The sequence below is a fragment of the Phacochoerus africanus genome, chromosome 4 (assembly GCF_016906955.1).
Source record: "Phacochoerus africanus isolate WHEZ1 chromosome 4, ROS_Pafr_v1, whole genome shotgun sequence".
Taxonomy (NCBI): Eukaryota; Metazoa; Chordata; class Mammalia; order Artiodactyla; family Suidae; genus Phacochoerus; species Phacochoerus africanus.
Genome location: NC_062547.1, coordinates 84,283,100 through 84,303,106, shown reverse-complemented (window position 1 = coordinate 84,303,106; position 20,007 = coordinate 84,283,100). Strand labels below are relative to the sequence as shown.

Genomic DNA, 20,007 nt, shown 5'->3' with positions numbered 1-20,007 from the left:
CTATCAGGCTCACAGTTGTATGTAGTCTAGTGTTACTTTTAGAGTCACCATAAGACATGAGAACCTCCCAGGTTTAATGATCAGCCAGTACACATTAGCACAGAGGTGACAATGGTTAAAATATCAAAAGACTATAATTCCTTGCAAGCTGGTTAATAGTAACTGCAATAATGGTAATATTAATTAAGATTGCGAGTTCCAGCACACATGCTTTATCACGTATCCTCTGAGCATTCTAGACTTTTTTTTAGTTCAAGCACTGCATTGGGCTTAGGCACTTGCTGAAAATACCTTACTATTTATTTCAAGTATTGGAAGTTGCCTCTGGGTTTGAAACCTCTGGAGTAGGAAAGGGGACTAATCAACTTGGCTCAGGAAGATCTGTTCTGTGTTCCTCCAGAAAAAATGCCTACCACAAGTAGAGCTGGGGAAGGCTTCAGGAGCCACGGGTGTAGACAGATAGGGCATATCCCTTCCTGGTGTGGAATAGTGCTTAGGTGGTTTTGTTTTGGATAACATGTCACCTGGTAGTAGGTGGTCATTCCTGCACATTTTGTAGATGGCTTCCGGGAGAGAATTCTGCCGAGGACCTAATTTAATAGCCAGAAGAATGCTAGGACGAGAGATGGTGTGAGCCGTCTCTCTGTCCTTTCCCCCCCACCCCCTTCAAAGCTGGCCGCTGGCAGAAAAAGCTCATGCGAGTGCTTCTTTTCTCTCTCCATGGTCCATCCCCTCTCCAGCTTGCCAGGCCTGACCTGTTCTGGTGAGGAATCTTCTCTCCCTTGAGGCCATGTGAGCTTTGGGTGCTTTGCTTTTTCTTCTTTTCCTTTGGTTCTTCCTTTGCCCCTCCTGATAACTTGGTTCCTGTTAACTTCTGCCTCACAGGTTAGAATTGGCTGCCATCTCTCGGGCTTTTGCAGATTTGTAGCTTTCTCTTGTGCCCTCAGTGAAGTAAAGGGGACGAAAGATGCAGGCCTCTAGCTCCTGAGTCTAGTTTCCTCACTTCTTACCTCACTCTCACTCTCCACGCGCTGAACCCTTTTTGATTCTTGTGCTCCTGGCCCCATGGCATATCCTGACTGATGATGGGAGAAAAAAGAATAACAGGACAGGAGTTGGAAGTCTACCGAATGGCCATGAGAATTAAAAGCGGAAATCGAGTGAGTCAGGGTGATGTCACAATTGCCTTCTCCTTCCCGTTCGCTAGAGGGAGTCAACGGGTTGCTTCACTCAGTCAGGAGCGTGTCACAGAACTCCTAGTCTCTTCTGCACTAACTTAAGAAACAAAGCCTTCAGAAGCAAAGTGACACAGGACATTGTTTGGAGGGTGGAATAGGGATGGTGGGAGCATCATTCCCTTGGGCTTACCTTGAGAAATCTCTTAGGTGAGACAAAGATGGTTAGAGAAATGGCCTAGACCCTGGGTATGGCATTGCTCCCATTCCTTAGAAGTGACAGGACTAAAGATATGAGACAGGGAAGCTCTGGAACCCTGACCCCAGCACCTGGAGAATATGAACTTCTTAAACACTCCAGAGTTGAAGGAATTCAAACATATTTTCTTACAGGCATTGATTGTTATATTGGAAAGTTACCAAAAGATAGGAATACTAGAAGATAATATCCTATTTTTTAAGTGAAAAAGAAGTTAAAAAACATAAAAAACTGTGTAATTCCATTTATTTGAAATATTCCATTTATTTGTAATAGTCCAAATCTGTGGAGACAGGATTAGAAATGGGAGGAGGTGGAAGGTGAGTAATAGGGAGTGACAGATAATGGTTAAAGGGTTTCTTTTGGGGGAATGAAACAGTTTCAAAATTAAGATTGTGGTTATGGCTGAGCAGCCTTCTTTATATACTAAAAAGACATTGAATTATATTCTTTATATGGGTGAATTGTATGGCATTTGAATTATATCCCAATAAAACTGTTAAAAAATAAATACCTTCTTTTAAGTGTGGAAAAGGTAGAATCTGTGAATTGCAGGTGTTCAGTTCAGTGTGGTTTCTTAGAGAAATCTGGACCAAATTATTAAACATGTGGTGGCAGACATTTAGGCAAGCATGTACGGATCTTTGAGAATCTGCAGACATCACTAAGAACAAGTCTTGTCAGACGAAGCTTGATCCTATTGTATTAGGCTTTCTTTGTTAGTAGGTGAAGGAAATGGCATGACCAGTTAATTTATCACAATTTTAATCAGCTTTTGTTTGATGAAGTGTCCAGTGGTATATGAGTAATTGACATGTCGAATTGGAGGTTCACTGACAGTGTTATTAAGATTCACAGATATTGAAAATATGTTCCCTAGACATGGCGTTTATGCACTCCATTTGTGTCTGGAGTGAGCTCGCTTATAAAGTTTGATTATATAATCTGTTACACTATAAAAAGTCAAACCATCTCTACTGGCTGAAACATGGGTGGTATTTTGTTGTTTGGAGTATTTTTTTAAAATCCTAGGCATCATACCATTTTACCCGTAAATACTTGTTCTTCATCTTTAACATATAAGTTTATTAATACCATTTAACAATACCCAGTTCATATTCGAAGTTCTCCAAATTATCTAAAAATGTTGTTTATTACAAGTTTTTGTTTGAATCAGAAGCCATCAGGATCTCCATGTTCCATGTGTTTGTTATGTCTCTTAAGTATGTTTTCATCTGTAATAGTTCTTCCTATATTATGTTTTTTTGTGTGTCTTCTAGAACCTGTATCATTTGCCCTATAGAATTTTTTAAATTCTGCGTTTGACTGATTTTATCTTTGTGGTATTGTGTAGCTTGTTTCATCCCATATTTTCTGTAAATGGATGTTTTAATGGAAAATCTCTTCAGAGGCCACAGTCTGGGTGCTAGGTGCAGTCATTGCTACTGGAAGCCATTGCTTTTAGGCATTTTCAGTGAAACACATACTTTTAGAAAGAAAAACAAATTATGGATTCTTACTCGTATTTGTGTTTCAAACTTAATAGTATAGATTCTTAACTTGGATTTTATACTTGTATCTCTTTTTCTCTGATGCTAAACATTTGTTTCTTAATACATTAACTTATTTCTGTATTGTACATTGCAGAGTATTGACTGTTAGTTATATTATTATTAACATTATTATTCATTTGAATAAGATACTTGGATCAAATTATACATGCTTTTACTCTACTGAATTTTGTCCTGGATTTCATGTATTATTTATTAAAGTAAATAATATTAATTTATCCCCCCCAAAATTGTTATTATTAGCAATGAAACAACTAACGAAGTACTTTTATAGTTATTTTTGTTTTGTTTACATCCCGCTAGGAATGTATGGTCAAAATATTGGCTTTTCAAGTGCTTAAAAGAGTTTTATTCTCTGTCCTATTGGCTTCTTACCCAAGGGAGTTGTTGGAAGGCAGAGATGTGGAATCATGTCCTCTGATCTGAGAAGGAACTTTGAGACTGAAAAACAAAGCAGACAACTCTGTAAAAGTGCAGTGGTGAAGTTTATTGTGGGTAACTCGCATGCCAGCAGGACTGGGCAGACAACAGTCCAGAGGCCTTCCCAGCCCTGCTCACACCACTGAAAGAAGTATGAAAGGATTTAAAGGGGCCGAGGCTAAAAATAGAACCTGACTACCTGGTGAGAAGTATGTCCACACTGACTAGCGCTGGTGATTGTTCCTCTCCCTGGGGGTCTCATGACTTAACCATCTGCGTCAGCTAAAGGCACTCTTCAGTTTTCACATCAGATGAAGGCAAGGGTGAAAGTAAATAGGGAATTTATCTGCCTTGGGGGCATTCCTTGTGAGTAGGCTAAAGCTCAGTCATGCAGAAAGGCAAGGAGGTAGGACTGCAGGCCTAAGAGGGAGCTGCCAAAATGGAGCCAGTGTGGTTCAGCCACACAGAAGTCAGCTGATTGTACAGGAGGAAAGCATGAGATGCAGTAATATGATTAAAAGTGAAAAGCCATGGGCAAACTTTAAGTAGAACTGTATTTCCTTCAGGGGCCTGTTGTTTGATGAACTAAATAAGTGGGGATTGTGATGCCAGCCACTTACTGAAATGGCCCTGCTTGTTCCAGTTTAGAACATGTGGTGGCCTTAAGATCTATCCACAAATTCTTTAACATGCCTCCCTATGAAAGGGGGAACCTGATTCCTCTCCTCAGCAGTGTGGGCTGGAGTTTCAGTGACTTGGTTCTAACAATTAAAATATGGCAGAAGTGACATTGTATATGACTTTTTTTTTTTCTTTTCTTTTCCCACTGTACAGCAAGGGGATCAAGTTATCCTTACATGTATACATTTTTTTTCTCCACCCTTTGTTCTGTTGCAACATGAGTATCTAGACATAGTTCTCAATGCTACTCAGCAGGATCTCCTTGTAAGTCTGTTCTAAGTTGTATCTGATAACCCCAAGCTCCTGATCCCTCCCACTCCCTCCCTCTCCCATCAGACAGCTACAAGTCTATTTTCCAAGTCCATGATTTTCTTTTCTGTGGCGATGTTCATTTGTGCTGGATATTAGATTCCAGTTATAAGTGATGTCATATGGTATTTGTCTTTGTCTTTCTGGCTCATTTCACTCAGTATGAGATTCTCTAGTTCCATCCATGTTGCTGCAAATGGCATTATGTCATTCTTTTTTATGGCTGAGTAGTATTCCATTGTGTATATATACCACATCTTCCGAATCCAATCACCTGTCAATGGACATTTGGCTTGTTTCCATGTCCTGGCTATTGTGAATAGTGCTGCAGTGAACATGCGGGTGCATGTGTCTCTTTTAAGTAGAGTTTTGTCCGGATATATGCCCAAGAGTGGGATTGCTGGGTCATATGAGAGTTCTATGTATAGATTTCTAAGGTATCTCCAAACTGTTCTCCATAGTGGCTGTACCAGCTTACATTCCCACCAACAGTGCAGGAGGGTTCCCTTTTCTCCACAACCCCTCCAGCACTTGTTATTTGTGGACTTATTAATGAGGACTGGTGTGAGGTGGTATCTCATGGTTGTTTTGATTTGCATTTCTCTTAGGATCAGCGATGTTGAGCATTTTCTCATGTGTTTGCTGGCCATCTGTATATCTTCCTTGGAGATCAGTCTATTCAGGTCTTTTGCCCATTTTTCCATTGATTGATTGGTTTTTTGCTGTTGGGTTGTATAAGTTGCTTATATATTCTAGAGATTAAGCCCTTGTCCGTTGCATCATGTGAAACTATTTTCTCGCATTCTGTAAGTTGTCTTTTTGTTTTCTTTTTGGTTTCCTTTGCTGTGCAAAAGCTTTTCAGTTTGATGAGGTCCCATGGGTTTATTTTTGCTCTAATTTCTATTGCTTTGGGAGACTGACCTGAGAAAATATTCATGATGTTGATGTTAAAGAGTGTTTTGCCTATATTCTCTTCTAGGAGTTTGATGGTGTCCTGTCTTATATTTAAGTCTTTCAGCCATTTTGAGTTTATTTTTGTGCATGGTGTGAGGGTGTGTTCTAATTTCATTGCTTTGCATACAGCTGTCCAGGTTTCCCAGCAATGCTTGCTGAATAGACTTTCTTTTTCCCATTTGATGTTCTTGCCTCCCTTGTCAAAGATTAATTGACAATAGGTGTCAGGGTTTATTTCCGGATTCTCTATTCTGTTCCATTGGTCTGTCTGTCTGTTTTGATACCAGTACCACACTGTTTTGATGACTGTGGCTTTGTAGTATTTCTTGAAGTCTGGGAGAGTTATGCCTCCTGCTTGGTTTTTGTTTCTCAGGATTGCTTTGGCGATCTGGGTCTTTTGTTGTTCCATATAAATGTTTGGATTGTTCTAGTTCTGTGAAAAATGTCATGGGTAATCTGATAGGGATTGCATTGAATCTGTAGATTGTTTTGGGTAGTATGGCCATTTTTACACTATTGATTTTCCCAATCCAGGAACATGGAATATCTTTCCATTTCTTTACATCTTCTTTGATTTCTTTGATTAAAGTTTTATAGTTCTCAGCATATAAATCCTTCACCTCCTTGGTCAGGTATATTCCGAGGTATTTGATTTTGTGAGGTGCAATTTTAAAAGGTATAATATTTTTGTATTCCTTTTCTAATATTTCATTGCTGGTATACAGAAATGTGACTGACTTCTGAATGTTAATCTTATATCCTGCTACTTTGCTGAATTTATTACATATATGACTATTGAGACTAGGTTGAAAGCTGTTGTGGCTTCTTCCTTGTTCTCTCATGCATTTGTTTATTAATTCTGAATGTCATATGATGCAAACACTCAACAGGTCTGTGGAGAGGTTCACATGGCAGTGAACCAAAGCCTCCTGTCCACAGTCATGTAAGTGAGCCATTTTAGAAGAAGATCTTCCAGCCCGAATCAAGCTTTTGGATGATTCATCTCCAGCCAACCCCTTGACTATAACCTCATGAGAGACCCTGAGACAGAACCACCCACCTATGCCACTCCTAAATTCCTGAGCCACAGGAACTATGAGATTATAAATATTTACTAGTATTATATTTTTGGCTATACCTAGGACATGTGAACATTCCTGGGCTAGGGATCAGACCTATGCCACAGCTGCAACCCAAGCTGCTGGAGTGACAATGCTGGATCCTCAACCCACACCACAAGAGAACTCCTATTATTGTTTTAAACTACAGAGTTTTGGGGTAATTTGTTAGGTAGCAGCAGATAACTAATACAGAACCTAAATGCAGGTTTAAGAGAGTGATAGGAAGTTCAGTGGAAATTATTACCATTTGGTGAGAAGAGAGTTTTTTAAGTTAAGAGGTTTATAAGTAGGCTTCAGAATTTCAGAGTTCCTAGTATCAAGCTATAGAGGGAGTTGGTAAATGTGGATAGTTGGTTAAGCAGAGTATCTGTTGTCTAAAAGAGACTGCCAAAGTAATGCATCCATGTCCTTGGGGTCATCCACCCAGATTTCCAGAAAAGTGAGGCTCTAGCCCCCCCTGCCTTTTCCCTTCCTCCACTTTTCTTTGTCATGCTCCTTGGTCCTGAGTTATTCTCATACTGCATGGTTTCTTATTTGACATAAAACTTGCAGAGGTAAACAATACAGCTCTTTTGGCAGCCTGCTTCCAAATCTATTTTTCCTGAAAGAAGCCAGTACTCTGTTTGTTCTGCTAAAGCAAACGTGAAGATCAAGGCATAAATTCTTTTTTTTTCTTTTCTTTTTTGCATTTTTTTCTTTTTTCTTTTTTTTTTCTTTTTTTTTTTTTAGGCCACACCTGTGCGGCATATGGAAGTTCCCAGGCTAGGGGTCGAATTGGAGCTGCAGCTGCTGGCCTACACCACAGCCACAGCAATGCAGGATCCGAGCCACATCTGCGACCTACACCACAGCTCATGGCAACACCAAATCCTTAACCCACTGAGCAAGGCCAGGGATTGAACCCACATCCTCATCGATAATGTGTTAGGTTCGTTACCACTGAGCCACAGTGGGAACTCCCAGGCATAAATTCTTTTATCTTCTTCTTGTACATGGCTTGTGTATGAATTATAGTTTTAGTCATATCATATCTACTATTACTTTCAATTCCTCTGTCTAGCATTAAATTTCCACACTAAATTGTTTGAAAATAGAATCATCAGGTTGCTAAGTCTTAATAATTGTTGAAAGATTTGGCTCATATTGTTCCTATATGTGGTGGGGCATTTTTTTTTCTAGAATATATTCTTATGAAAGGAAAATATATGTATCTTTAATTTTTAGATGCATAAAATTTTATAGAAATTCAGATCCTTCTTCTTGTTGCAGACATGAAAATTTAGGCTTCTTTTAGTGTAATGTTATTTAAAGCCTATTCCCCACATCCTCCTTGACCAACATTCATTCTTTTATTAGACAACATTTATTAAACAGATCTTCTTGCTAGATACTGAGATGGGCATGGGGAATATAAGGATGGTTAAGACATTTGTCTGTTGCAGAAGCATGGAAGCAACTTAAACATCCATCAATAGGATACTGGTTAAATAAATATGGTACGTTAATTAGTATGTTAAAAAGTAAACTATTACCCAGCTGCTAAAAATAATGAAGTTCATATCAATATGGAGCAGTCTTCAAGGGCTGGTGCAGGGTGAGGTGGGCGTAAAAGCAGCTAACACCCAGAGGAATGTATATAGTTTGTGACAACTTGTGTGAGAAAAAACGGACATAAAAACATGTCCATTTTCTAGCATTAACTAGAAAAATTCAGAAGAAATTGTAACCAGAGCTAACTTAGAAAAAATAGATGACTAGAGCACAAGGGTGGAGGAGGGAAACTTATTTTTCATTGAATATTTTTCTGAGCCTTCTTATTTTGAGCCATATTTATTCATTTCCTATTCAAAAGTGGTAAATCAATTTTAAAAGAAAACCAGCATCTTCCCCTCAGAAAACCTGGAGTACAAGAGTGACAGATATATAAGAAATAAATATATAGAGTATATTGGAAATAAAATATGTACATAAAAGAAGGAAGAGGTCATTTTTCTCTAGGGCATCAATGGGTGAGATCAGGGAGAGCTTCATAGAGGAGGTCTAATAATAGGTGAAGGATCACCAGTTTCTCCCTGACACTGAGGAGGAGCAGCAGCCACACAGGTGTACATAGGAGACATAACTATCTCCTGAAACATGTTAAAATTACATTTACCGCAGTTCCCATCGTGGCCCAGCAGAAACGAACCTGACTAATATCTATGAGGATGTGGGTTTGAGCCCTGGCCTGGCTCAGTGGGTTAAGGATCCAGCATTGCTGTGAGCTGTGGTGTAGGTTGCAGACACAGCTTGGATCCCATGTTGCTGTGGCTGTGGTGCAGGCCAGCAGCTGTAGCTCCAATTCAACCCTTTCCCTGGAAACTTCCATATGCTGTGGGTGCGACCCTAAAAAGACAAAAAAAAAAAAAATTACATTTATTACTGCAGAACACAATCCTAATTCCAAGTATACCTGCCAGTCCTATTTCACCAGCAACTCAACCACAAACATTTCTGCCCCTCCTTCTCTCTTCCTTTCCTCCCTTCTCCCTCACTTCCTCTCTCCTTTTCCTTTTTCTATGAGAAGGCATATGTACATCAACAGATTATGATTTTGTTGATGCTACTTATATGTGGAATCTAAAAAATAAAACTCATTATATAACTAACTAACATATAAACAGAAATAGGCTCACAGGTATAGAGAATAAACTAATGGCTACAAGTGGGGAGACGGAAGGGGGAGGGGCAAAATACAGGCATGGGCTCAAGAGATACAAACTACTACTTATAAAATAAATAAGCACAGTTCCCTTGTGGCGTGGTGGGTTAATGATCTAAATTTATGATTTGTCATATAGCAGTTACATTAATTTTTGTTATTGGGCAAAGATGTTACAGGTAAACCCAAATTGTATTGTTGAAAGAAATATTTGATGTTGCTTAGAGATGTATGCTAGCACACATTTGCAATAATACACCTTTGGTCTGGGTCCCTCACATGATCAATCTTCCTCTAGGTGGTAAAGTTACTTCTTTTGAATGGAGCAGATCCTTTATTCAGAAATGCCAGTGGAGAGTGTGCTTTGGATGAGGCCAAAGACTCATGTATGAAGCGTCTCCTTGAGAGATACGTTCCTAAACATCAAAAACATCTTATATCAGGTGAGATTCAACTACCCTGTTATATTTGTTCATCATGTCAGTAGAGAGATATAGAAATCAAATTTAGAATTATAGAAATTGATTTTCCTCATACATTTTGAGAATTATAGAAATTGATTTTCCTCATACATTTTGAGAAAATTCATCCAGTGGTGTCCTTGCTCCGTTCCTTTGGTAGAGCATACAGACTTGTTTGCAAATGCACCAAATGGAGGGACTCTAAAAGAACAAAGAAAGGTAATATTATATGTACTTTTCCCCAGAATGTGCATTGCAAATCGTTTAGAAAACTTCTGTAAAGTTCTGGGGTTTTTTCCTCCATAATCCATTGAATGAATAATGTGAGGTCATGTAGTAACACAAGGTGATTTAAGTTATCTTTGACTATATCTCTTTCATTGAATATGGCCAGGATTGTTTTTTGTTTCCTTAAGAATCTTTTACGGCTGTACTCTTGCCCTGTCATTCATTATTACACTGGCAGTTTGAACTACAAAAGAACTTGATCTGCAATTTCAGAAAGATTATACAAGAATTATTTATTATTGAAGTATAGTTGATTTATAATGTTATATTGGTTTCAGGTGTCAGTGTAGTGATTTAATGTTTTTATAGATTATATTCCATTTAAAGTTATTACAAAATAATGGCTTTCTTTCCCTGTGCTATACAATATATCCTTGTTTCTTTTTTTTCTTTTGTCCATGCCCACAGCATGTGGAAGTTCCCTGGACCAGGGATCAAACCTCTACCACAGCAGCAACTCAGAACACTGTAGTGACACCACTGTAGTGACAACACTGGATCCTTAACCCACCATGCCACGAGGGAACTCTGCTTATTTATTTTATAAGTAGTAAACTTATTTGTAACTCTTGATCCCATATGCCTATTTTGCCCCTCCCCCTTCCCTCTCCCCACTGTAGCCACTGTTTATTCTCTATATCTGTGAGTCTGTTTCTGTTTATACATGAGTTTGTTATATAATTTGTTTTATTTTTTAGATTCCATATATAAGTGATAACATAGAGTATTTGTCTTTCTCTGTCTTATTTCACCAGTATCCTCTAGGTCCATTCATTTTGTTGCAGGTGGCAGAAATTCATTCTTTTTTAAGGTTGAATAATAGTCCATTGTGTGTGTGTGTGTGTGTGTGTGTGTGTATTACATCTTCTTTATCCATTTATCTGTTGTGGACAGTTAGTTTGCTTCCATATTTTGGCTATTTGTAAATAATTCTGCTGTGAACATTGGGGTGCATGTATCTTTTTTAATAATTTTTTTTGTTGTTTTCTTCAGGTCCATACCCAGCAGTGAAGTTGCTGGATATTGTAGTTCTATTTTTGGTTTTTTGAAGGACCTCTGTTTTTGAAAACCTACTGTTTTCCATAGTGACTGCACCAATTTACATTCCCACCAACAGGATTTGCTCTTTCATAAATCCTTGACAACCTTTGTTATTTGTAGACTTTTTGATAACCATTTTGACAGATGTGAGGTAATAAATATCTCATTGAGTTTTTGATTTGCATTTCTCTGTTGATTATTGATGTTGAGCATCTTTTCATGTGCCTATTAGCCATCTGATTATCTTCCTTGGAAAGATGTCTGTTTAGATTTCATTTTTTTATTTATTTTTTTAATATTGAGTTATATGAGCTGTTTATTATATATTTTGGATAGTAACCCCTATTGTTCATATAATTTGCACATATTTTCTACTACTCAGTAGATCATCTTTTTACTTTGTCAGTGGTTTCCTTTGCTTTGCAAAAGCTTTTAAGCTTAATTAAATCACATTTGTTTATTTTTGCTTTTGTTTCCTTTGCCTTAGGAGACAGGTCCAAAACAATATTGCTTTGATTTATGTCAAAGTGTTCTTTTTTAGGAGTTTATGGTTTCTGATCTTATATGTATGCCTTTAATCCATTTTGAGTTTATTTCCATATATGGTGTAAGAAAATGTTCTAAGTGCATTCTAAATGTAGCTGTCCAATTTTACCACTTATTGAAGGCATTGCTTATTGAAGAGACTTTCTTTTCTCCATTGTAGGTTCTTGCCACCTTTGTCATAGATTAATTGACCCTAGGAGCATGGGTTTATTTCTGGACTCTCTTTTGTTCCACTAATCTATTTGTCTTTTTTCTGTGTCATTACCATGTTGTTTTGATGGCTGTAGTTTTATACTATAGCCTGAAGTCAGGGAGCATGATACCTCCAGCTCTGTTCTTCCTTCTCAGGATTGTTTTGGCAATTCGAAGTCTTTCATGAGTCCATACAAATTTTAGGATTATATGTTCTAGTTATGTGAAAAATGTTGTGGATGTTTTGATGGTGGTTACAATAAATCTGTAGATTGCTTTGGATAGTATATAATTTTAACAATATTAATTCTTCCAAATCAAAAAACACATTTGTATCATTTTCCATTTCCTTCATCAGTGTTTTATGATTTTCAGAGTATAGGTTTTTCACCTTCTTGGTTAAGTTTGTTCCTAGGTATTCTGTTCCTTTTGATACAATTATAAATGAGATTTTTTTTTCTTTCTTTTTCTGATAGCTCACTATTAGTGTGTAGAAAAGCAACAGATTTCTGTATATTAGTCTTGTATCCTGCAGCTTCATTAAGCACATGTATTAGGAAATGATGACAATACAATTAATTATGGATTTTTTTTGCCTTGTAAAAGCTTGCCACAGTTGCATATCTGAGTATGGCTGTAGGGAATATAAAAATACAGAGTTTAGTGCCCATCTTTAGCATTATTTTGTTGGGTGTGTTTTGCTTTTCCTACAGAAATATTTTTCAATCTCTCAAGAGAATATTTGCTTTCTGATAAATATGGAAATTATAGGAATGTTAAAGTGCCAATTTAAATAGAAGTGATTGCATCATTTCACTTTTTCCATTTGATTTTCTCATGGCAAAGAACTTGTGGGTTTTAGAAGTCTAGAGGCTGAGCACTAGAAGCTGTTTTCTTTGATTTTCTCATTTTGTCTACAGCTCTAAAGAACGACACTGATCCCTCAGACATAGAGGATGCGCACCAGCACAAGGTATATCTCTGTTCAGCAATACATATTTTTATAGAATACACCTGCTGGTTGTTTTTCAGAGGGGAGAGGAAAACTACTGAAGCATTTATCAGGAACAGTGGCTTCACTTTTGCTTTGAAGACACTTTGGAATAATTACATGAGAATCAGAAGGTTCTGGGCTGTTAGTTTAGGAAGCACTTGAGTAAATGTAGCATATCTGGGTACACTAAAGTATTCGTAGCCATTTCCTTTCTCCTCGTCATGGTGCCATGAGGTTTATCAACCATGTTAAATTTCTTCTAGCCTAAGAGCAGTGTAAGAGTCCAAGGTATTGATCCATCCCTTCAAACTTTACATGGTAGGCAGTTATTTTTCATCTGGTGCTTGGGTTGTGATGTGTGAGAGGAAGCAGTGTCCCTGTTTTAATCTTAATAGCCACAGTAATCTTTCCACATTACTTTCCAGTAATCTTTACAGACCAACTTGGTTGCATGTCTGTCTTTTTTCTTTTCACATCCCTTCTTCCACTGCTGTACCTGGGACCTCTCATAGATACCATAGGGAGAAACTCTTAATTCTAGCTCTGTCTACATAACAAGTGGGAGAAGACACTGTTTCTAAAGCATTTTGTAACATTTCCTTATAAAGTATCTGATTATTTTAAAAGCCTATAAAAACTAGGTAGATTAAAATATTTTTATTATGTATAGTGAGATTATAGTGCTAAAATACTGATAAATTTGAATGTCCAGGAGAAGACGAAGATATCAGTATAAACACTCATACTGAGTCTGAGTCTATACCTTTGCTTTTCTTCTATTAGGCTACTTTTCTGAAATACATATCAAGTTATATATATATCCCAGCAGGCTGTATAGTTATATCAAATTATTAAATGGGATGGAATAATAATTTGATTTATTTCCAATCTGGAATGAATTGAGTGTAGAACTACGGCTGAAAATTAAAGCTAACTATGTATTTTGTTTCTATAGAAACCAAAATTCAGTTCTAAAAATCACAGTGGGTTTGTTTGTGATGAAAATTCCAACAGACAGAAGCCAGAATATGTAAAAGTCAATAAAGGAAGCAAAGAAGGTTTATTTATAACTAAAGAAGATGTATATGAACATCACCAAAAAGATTCCCCATACACACAACTTGGTAAATCCAAGCGTAAGCGATCAACTCTTAAGCAGATATACTCTACAGGACGCAGAAAGGACAATTTCCATAATGCTGAGAATCTCAGGACAAAAGTGTCTAAAGATAAAGAAAGAAGAGGTACACAGTGTAAAAGGACTCAAGTGGATGATGCAGTCCACGAAAGCAGTCCAAGAAAGACAAAGACGACAGCTGTCTCTTCTTCCAGAGGAGTAAACCAGGTGGTTACTTGTCGGCAACATATTCTGCAGACCTTTGATGACCTTTCAGAAGAGTCATGTAAATCTTTTAGCCCAGTTCTCTCAGGCCTGAAAAATGGTTTAGGTAACAATGTTGAAACTTGGTCAGTTTCTGAGGAGACATGTACCCAGAGCCTGAATTTATCAGATAGTCAAGAAATAAAATTTGTGGCATTAGAATCCATTGACCAAGCTGAAGCTGTTTATTTCTCAGGACTTTCTTTACATAAAAATACCAAGTTTACAGATCAGGAGCCTCATACTCACCAAGAAGAACAGCATATTAGCCCCTATAAATCTCATGCAAACAGTCAATCAGGTCAAAAAGATGAGAGCCTTAGTAAGTGGGAAAAAATTTCCCCATCCTTTACAAAAGAACATTTTAATAATGATGATGGTGATTCCTGTGCTACTGAGGAAACTGTAACATCTAAAAAGGTGATAATTTCTTCAGGTTGCAAAAACCATGAGAATTATGAAGAGAATATAACAATTAGCGAAGAAATGGATTTTCAACAATTTTTATATTCTGAAGACCGTTTTTCACAGGAAAATGAGTTAAAAGCAGGCAGCCTGGCCATACTTCCACAACAGAAAGCTGTTAATTTTTCTAATTCAGATAATGTAATAGTTTCTGAACATGTTTCAGATTATGAACCATGCACATGTGGAACTTCTTTTGATCACTCACAAGGCAGTGCTGAGTGTACTTCCCTGGCTTGTACAAGAACACTCTCAACAAAAGAAGTTTCAGAGTTGACTAGTCACATGGAGCTCTTTGAGAGCCCTCAGGATTGTAGTCCTAGCACACCGACTCATTTAAGGAATCAAACCGATCCACATACTGTGGAAAAGGAAGAAAAGGAAGTCAACACTAAGAGGAATTACACTGACAGAGAGCAAAAAACAAGTTCCTCACATAGCCCTTTATCCACAGTTGTTCATTCTCAAGTATTAGAAACAACTAAGGTTGAAAAAAGGAAAGAAGAAAGCAAAACCATACCTGATACAGATTTTTATTCCACAGACAGTATCAATAAAGAATTGACCAGCATCTCACAACTTAGTCAAAGAGAAGAGAAGGAAATTTCTCACAAACCAGGTATTAGTAGTATTGTTCAATTTGTGCACATTTCCTATTGATTTACTTATAGAAATTTCCAACTGAATTCCCCTCAATGTATGCCCAAACTAATACAACTGAGGACATATGGGCCATAATTTGGAACTACTGTTAATTAGTTAAATAATGGTGTTTAAAATAAAACCATTATTATAAAAAATGCTGCTAAATCGATATTGACAGAGGTTAATAAACAATATTTCTATCAGTCTTTATGTTCCTTTAGTATCAGGAAACCTAACATTTTCACAATAGGTAATTGTTAGCTCCAGTGATTTCAGTGGCTCACTGTTGAAATTGCATCCAGTGAACTAATTTATGTTCATTGTATGAAAATAATTTTAAAGACTTCCATTCCTTTAAAATAAACACTCCAGCTAGAAAGAAAAACTTGGAACAATTACATGAATAGACCCTTTTTTTAAGTTATGTAGCTAGTAAGGAGAACTACAATACTGATATTGCAAAATATTTGTTTTTCAGGTGAGGAATTAACTAATAATATCAATGGAGATGAAAGCACTATAAGAAATTGTGAGGATAAAAAAGAAAAAACAGATTTAGAAATTCACATGTCTACTAGTATCCAAGGACATAAAAAAGTTCAGAATATCAGAAAAAGACAAAATTTCTTGAAAGCTACCTGTAGCCAAGGTTTGTATTCCTATACTTATTTAGTAAAGGTTTGCATGATCAAGCCTAGCAATCCACTTTCCTTCAGGGAATTTCTAAACTTTCAGATTTACTGTTAATTTTTTTTCAGTCATTCACTAATTTATAAGATTATTTCAGCTGTGTTTGTTGGATGGTTTTACTATAAAACACCACTTGAGAATCTGTCTTCCAACGTATTGTCATATTTTTTGCCTATGACTTCCAAATTTTTATGTTAGAGAACATAAGATAACAGGGAGAGACAGGAAGATTAAGTGGGAGCAGCACATCTGAATTGTGTCGGATTCCTTAGGTATTTCCTCTGAACCCTTTTAACATAGGAAATTAAAGAAGCATAGCCACTAGCTTCTTTGTGTCAGGTAAGTGAACTATGTGTGCGTGTGGACAGCTAAGTATTCTCTGGTAGTTCTTGGAGCTAGTTCTGTGGTGAACAGTAGCCTGGACCATTTCAGGTTAAATGCTAAGCACTGAAAAGTTGATTTAGTAAGAAAAAGTTGATATAGTAAGAGGTCAGAATATTAGGCATTCTCTTGAACCTTCCCTCATTGCCCCCCCTCTCCTGTAAACTAAAGCCCTTCTTGTACATACCTCCTGTAGTGGTTGAATAAAGTGGCCCCCCCAAAACATGTCCATTTCCTAATCCCCGGAATGTGTGATACCGTTTTTTATAAAGAGTGATCACCTTCATTAGAAAAACAATCTTTGCAGATGTAGTTAGGGATTTTTTTTTTTTTTTTTTTTTTTTAGGGCTGCACCTGTGCCATATGGAGGTTCCCAGGTTAGGGGTTGAATCAGAGCTGTAGCTGCCAGCCTACACCACAGCCACAGCAATGACCGACCCGAGCCGTGTCTGCGATCTACACCATAGCTCATGGTGATGCAGGATCCTTAACCCACTGAGCGAGGCCAGGGATCGAACCTACATTCTCATGGATGCTAGTCGGATTTGTTTCTGCTGAGCCATGACGGGAACTCCAGAAGAAGAATCTTGGCAGATGTAGTTAGGGATCCTGAGGTGAGGGAATTATTCTGGATTTTCCAAATGGGACTCAAATTTAATGGCACGTGTCCTTATAAAAGAAAAATGGAGAGAGCTTTGAGACTCATAGTAAAGAAAAAGACAATGTGAAGAGCCAGACAGGAACGATGTGGCCAAAAGCCAAGGAAGGGAAGGAATGCTGGTTGAAGTGTTCTCTTGGTTAGAAGCAAGTTATTCAAGAGGGGGGCATTTCACATGGTTCTAAATCCCAGGAAGTGAGGATCATTAGGATCCTGAAAGTCTTCCCTCCAGAGGAGGCTTCGTGGGTGGGCTGGAGAATATGCATTTCTAGCTTCTTTCCCAATTGATATTGATACTACTAATCTGGGGCTACACTTTGAGAACTACTGGTTTAATGAATATTCTTTTCTGTTTCATCACCCTAAGCTTATACTTTGCCTTGCATCACAGTCTGAAGCTTCACTGATGCAGTTTCTACAGAAAATAAACCTCCCAGCTCCTGGCTGGAGAATAGGTGCCAGGCAATTTGGGCTTGGAGAGGGAACTTGGAGTCCTCGTTTCCAACTTGTTTCACGTGTGCTTTTTATGGTACCTGATGCCCCCAAGTGTGGAGTACGTGGGTTAACACAGTCTCTCTTCCTTTAGAATTCCTTTTGCGGGTACTTGGGATGGAGCATTCTCCTCTCTACCAAGTCAGTTAACTCTTTCCCGTCAGTGACTGTCCACTTTCCCAAGTGAAGTCTTTGTCCTCTGTTGTTTCCTCTTCTATTTTGTTTATATGACATTACAGAAAAATCTTTTACTACATCATTTTAGTATGGTTTGGGGAGGAAGTAGGGAAAAAGTGGTTGTTTTTAGCTTCAGCTCGTTTTTCAAACTTACGATGTAAGGGAAAGATTTTCTATGAAAATGCATTTTCATATGAAGTATTACATTTTCTATGAAAGAAAAGTAAAATACCCAATAGGCCATAGTTTGATTCTTGGCATCTTTTGTGATCAGAAACACACCCATTGAGATAGAAAGTAGTTGTAGAAAGAGTATTTTTATAAAATCGCAGTTTGCTTATTTTAAGAAAATTTTTATCCAAGGACTGCTAAAGGACTTCTGAGAGTGAATTGGGTGTAGAAATGAAGCAAGTTTCATTTGTTTTAATCAAGCTTATGATAGAATGAACAACTGCTAGAATGAATTTGAAGCAATATGGTTAGATGCTCTATTATTTCTTTACATTTTAAAATAGTAACAGCAATGATAATATCAACTGAGGTATATTTCCATGTGGTGCATCCTGCTTAGGATGTTTTGGGAAGTTGCTATGTATTTTCTAAGCTCCTTCATAATAATCAGCACTTGGCAGAAAAGAAGCCTGAGTTTTGCTTGGCGAATTTACAGAAATGAAAACAGCTGGGATCAATAAGAGGCATGCCAGAGGGGAAAGCCGGCTTCATTTGGCTGCCAGAAGAGGAAATTTGTCCCTGGTGAAAGCTCTAATAGAATCTGGAGCAGATGTGAATCTAAAAGATAATGCAGGTTTGTATTTTGAAATCGTAGTGCTCTTTGTCATTTGAACTCACCGATACACACATTTCATCCACCCTCCCCCATTTTGATCTTGGCTGATATAGACCTGTTAACCTTGAAAATCTTTTTTACAGTGTATTATTATTTAGTTCACTAGTAAGTTTTGTCTTGGTTCCCGCCAATTGCTAAAATAACCTTTTCCTTCAAAACAGTTTTTAACATGTGTTTGGGAGCATTCAGAGGGAATATACAGAGTGCGGAGTAAAAGAAACTTTATTTAGGCCTTTTCCATGGAGACCTTAATATCATTCCCTAACTTTTGAAAGAATGCCAGTTTTCCATTGCCTTGTCTCTTCTTTCCTCCTCTCTTTATACTCTTCCTGTTTTCTTCCTTGCCTTGTTTTTATTTTAAACCTCCATTTTAAAGGTGATCTAGTATTTTTCTCAAGCACAAAAAAAACTTGTGTGAGGAATTCCAGAGGGGAAAAATTCAAAGATTGATTGATCAAATGTCATTTTAAAGAGAAGTGTGGCAATAGAAGATACAAATAGGAAAGTCAGATGATCTTAGTCTATTTTAATATCTGATTTGAAACCAAGTGACATGAATACTGTTTACTCTGGTCCCATTATATTTTCTATGAGTCTTTTGTTTTGGCACTTGTATCAACAAATGTTTTTGATGAGGTTAATGTGTTTAAAAAATGAAACATGCATTCTAAATTGAGGTATAGTTGATTTATAATATATTAGTTTCAGATAGACAATATGGGGATTCAGAATTTTTATAGATTATATTCCATTTAGTTATTATGAAATATTGGCTGTATTCCCTATGCTGTACCGTACATCCTTGTAGCTTATTTATTTTATACATGGTAGTTTGTACCTCTTAATCCCCCACTCCTTTTTTTTCCTCCACCCTTCTCCTCACTGGTAACTAATAGTTTATTTTCTATATCTTTGACTCTATTTCTGTGTAGTCGTATTTGTTTGTTTGTTTTATTTTTTACATATAAGAAATGGTAACATGGAGTATTTATCCTTCTCTGTCTGACTTACTTCACTAAACATAATACCCTCCAGGGCAATCATATTTTTTCATGAGACAGAATTTCATTCTTTTTATGGCTGAGTAGTATTCCATTTTTTATATATGTACATGTATATGTGTGTGTATGTATGCACACACATACATACATGTATATGTGTGTATGGTGTGTATATTTATACACACACCATATCTTCTTTATCCCTTCATTTGTTGATGGACACTTAGGGTGCTTACCTATCTTGGCAGCTGTAAATAATGCTACTGTGAACACTGGAGTACAGGTATCTTTTCAAATTAGTGTTTTTGATTTTTTCAGATATAAACCCAGGAGTGGGATTGTTGCATCATATGGTGATTTTATTTTTAGTTTTTTGAAAAACCTCCATACTGTTTTCTGCAGTGGCTTCACCAATTTATGTGCCCACCAACAGTGTACAAGGGCTCTCTTTTCTCCACATCCTTGCCAGCCTTTATTATTTGCAAACTTTTTGATGATAGCCATTCTGGCAGGATTGGTTGATATCTTATTATGGCTTTGATTTGCATTTTTCTGAT

General features: G+C 37.2%; 1 protein-coding gene across 1 annotated transcript in view; it reads left to right on the top strand.

Moving 5' to 3' along the window:
• The window catches only part of ANKRD31 (ankyrin repeat domain 31), a 160,267-nt gene that overhangs the window by 71,067 nt on the left and 69,193 nt on the right, over nt 1–20,007 (top strand). Inside the window, exons 13-17 of the mRNA XM_047778111.1 lie at nt 9,490–9,634; nt 12,640–12,692; nt 13,669–15,178; nt 15,683–15,853; nt 18,270–18,407. Coding sequence (XP_047634067.1) covers nt 9,490–9,634; nt 12,640–12,692; nt 13,669–15,178; nt 15,683–15,853; nt 18,270–18,407 — 2,017 coding nt within the window. The remainder of the gene's footprint in view (nt 1–9,489; nt 9,635–12,639; nt 12,693–13,668; nt 15,179–15,682; nt 15,854–18,269; nt 18,408–20,007) is intronic.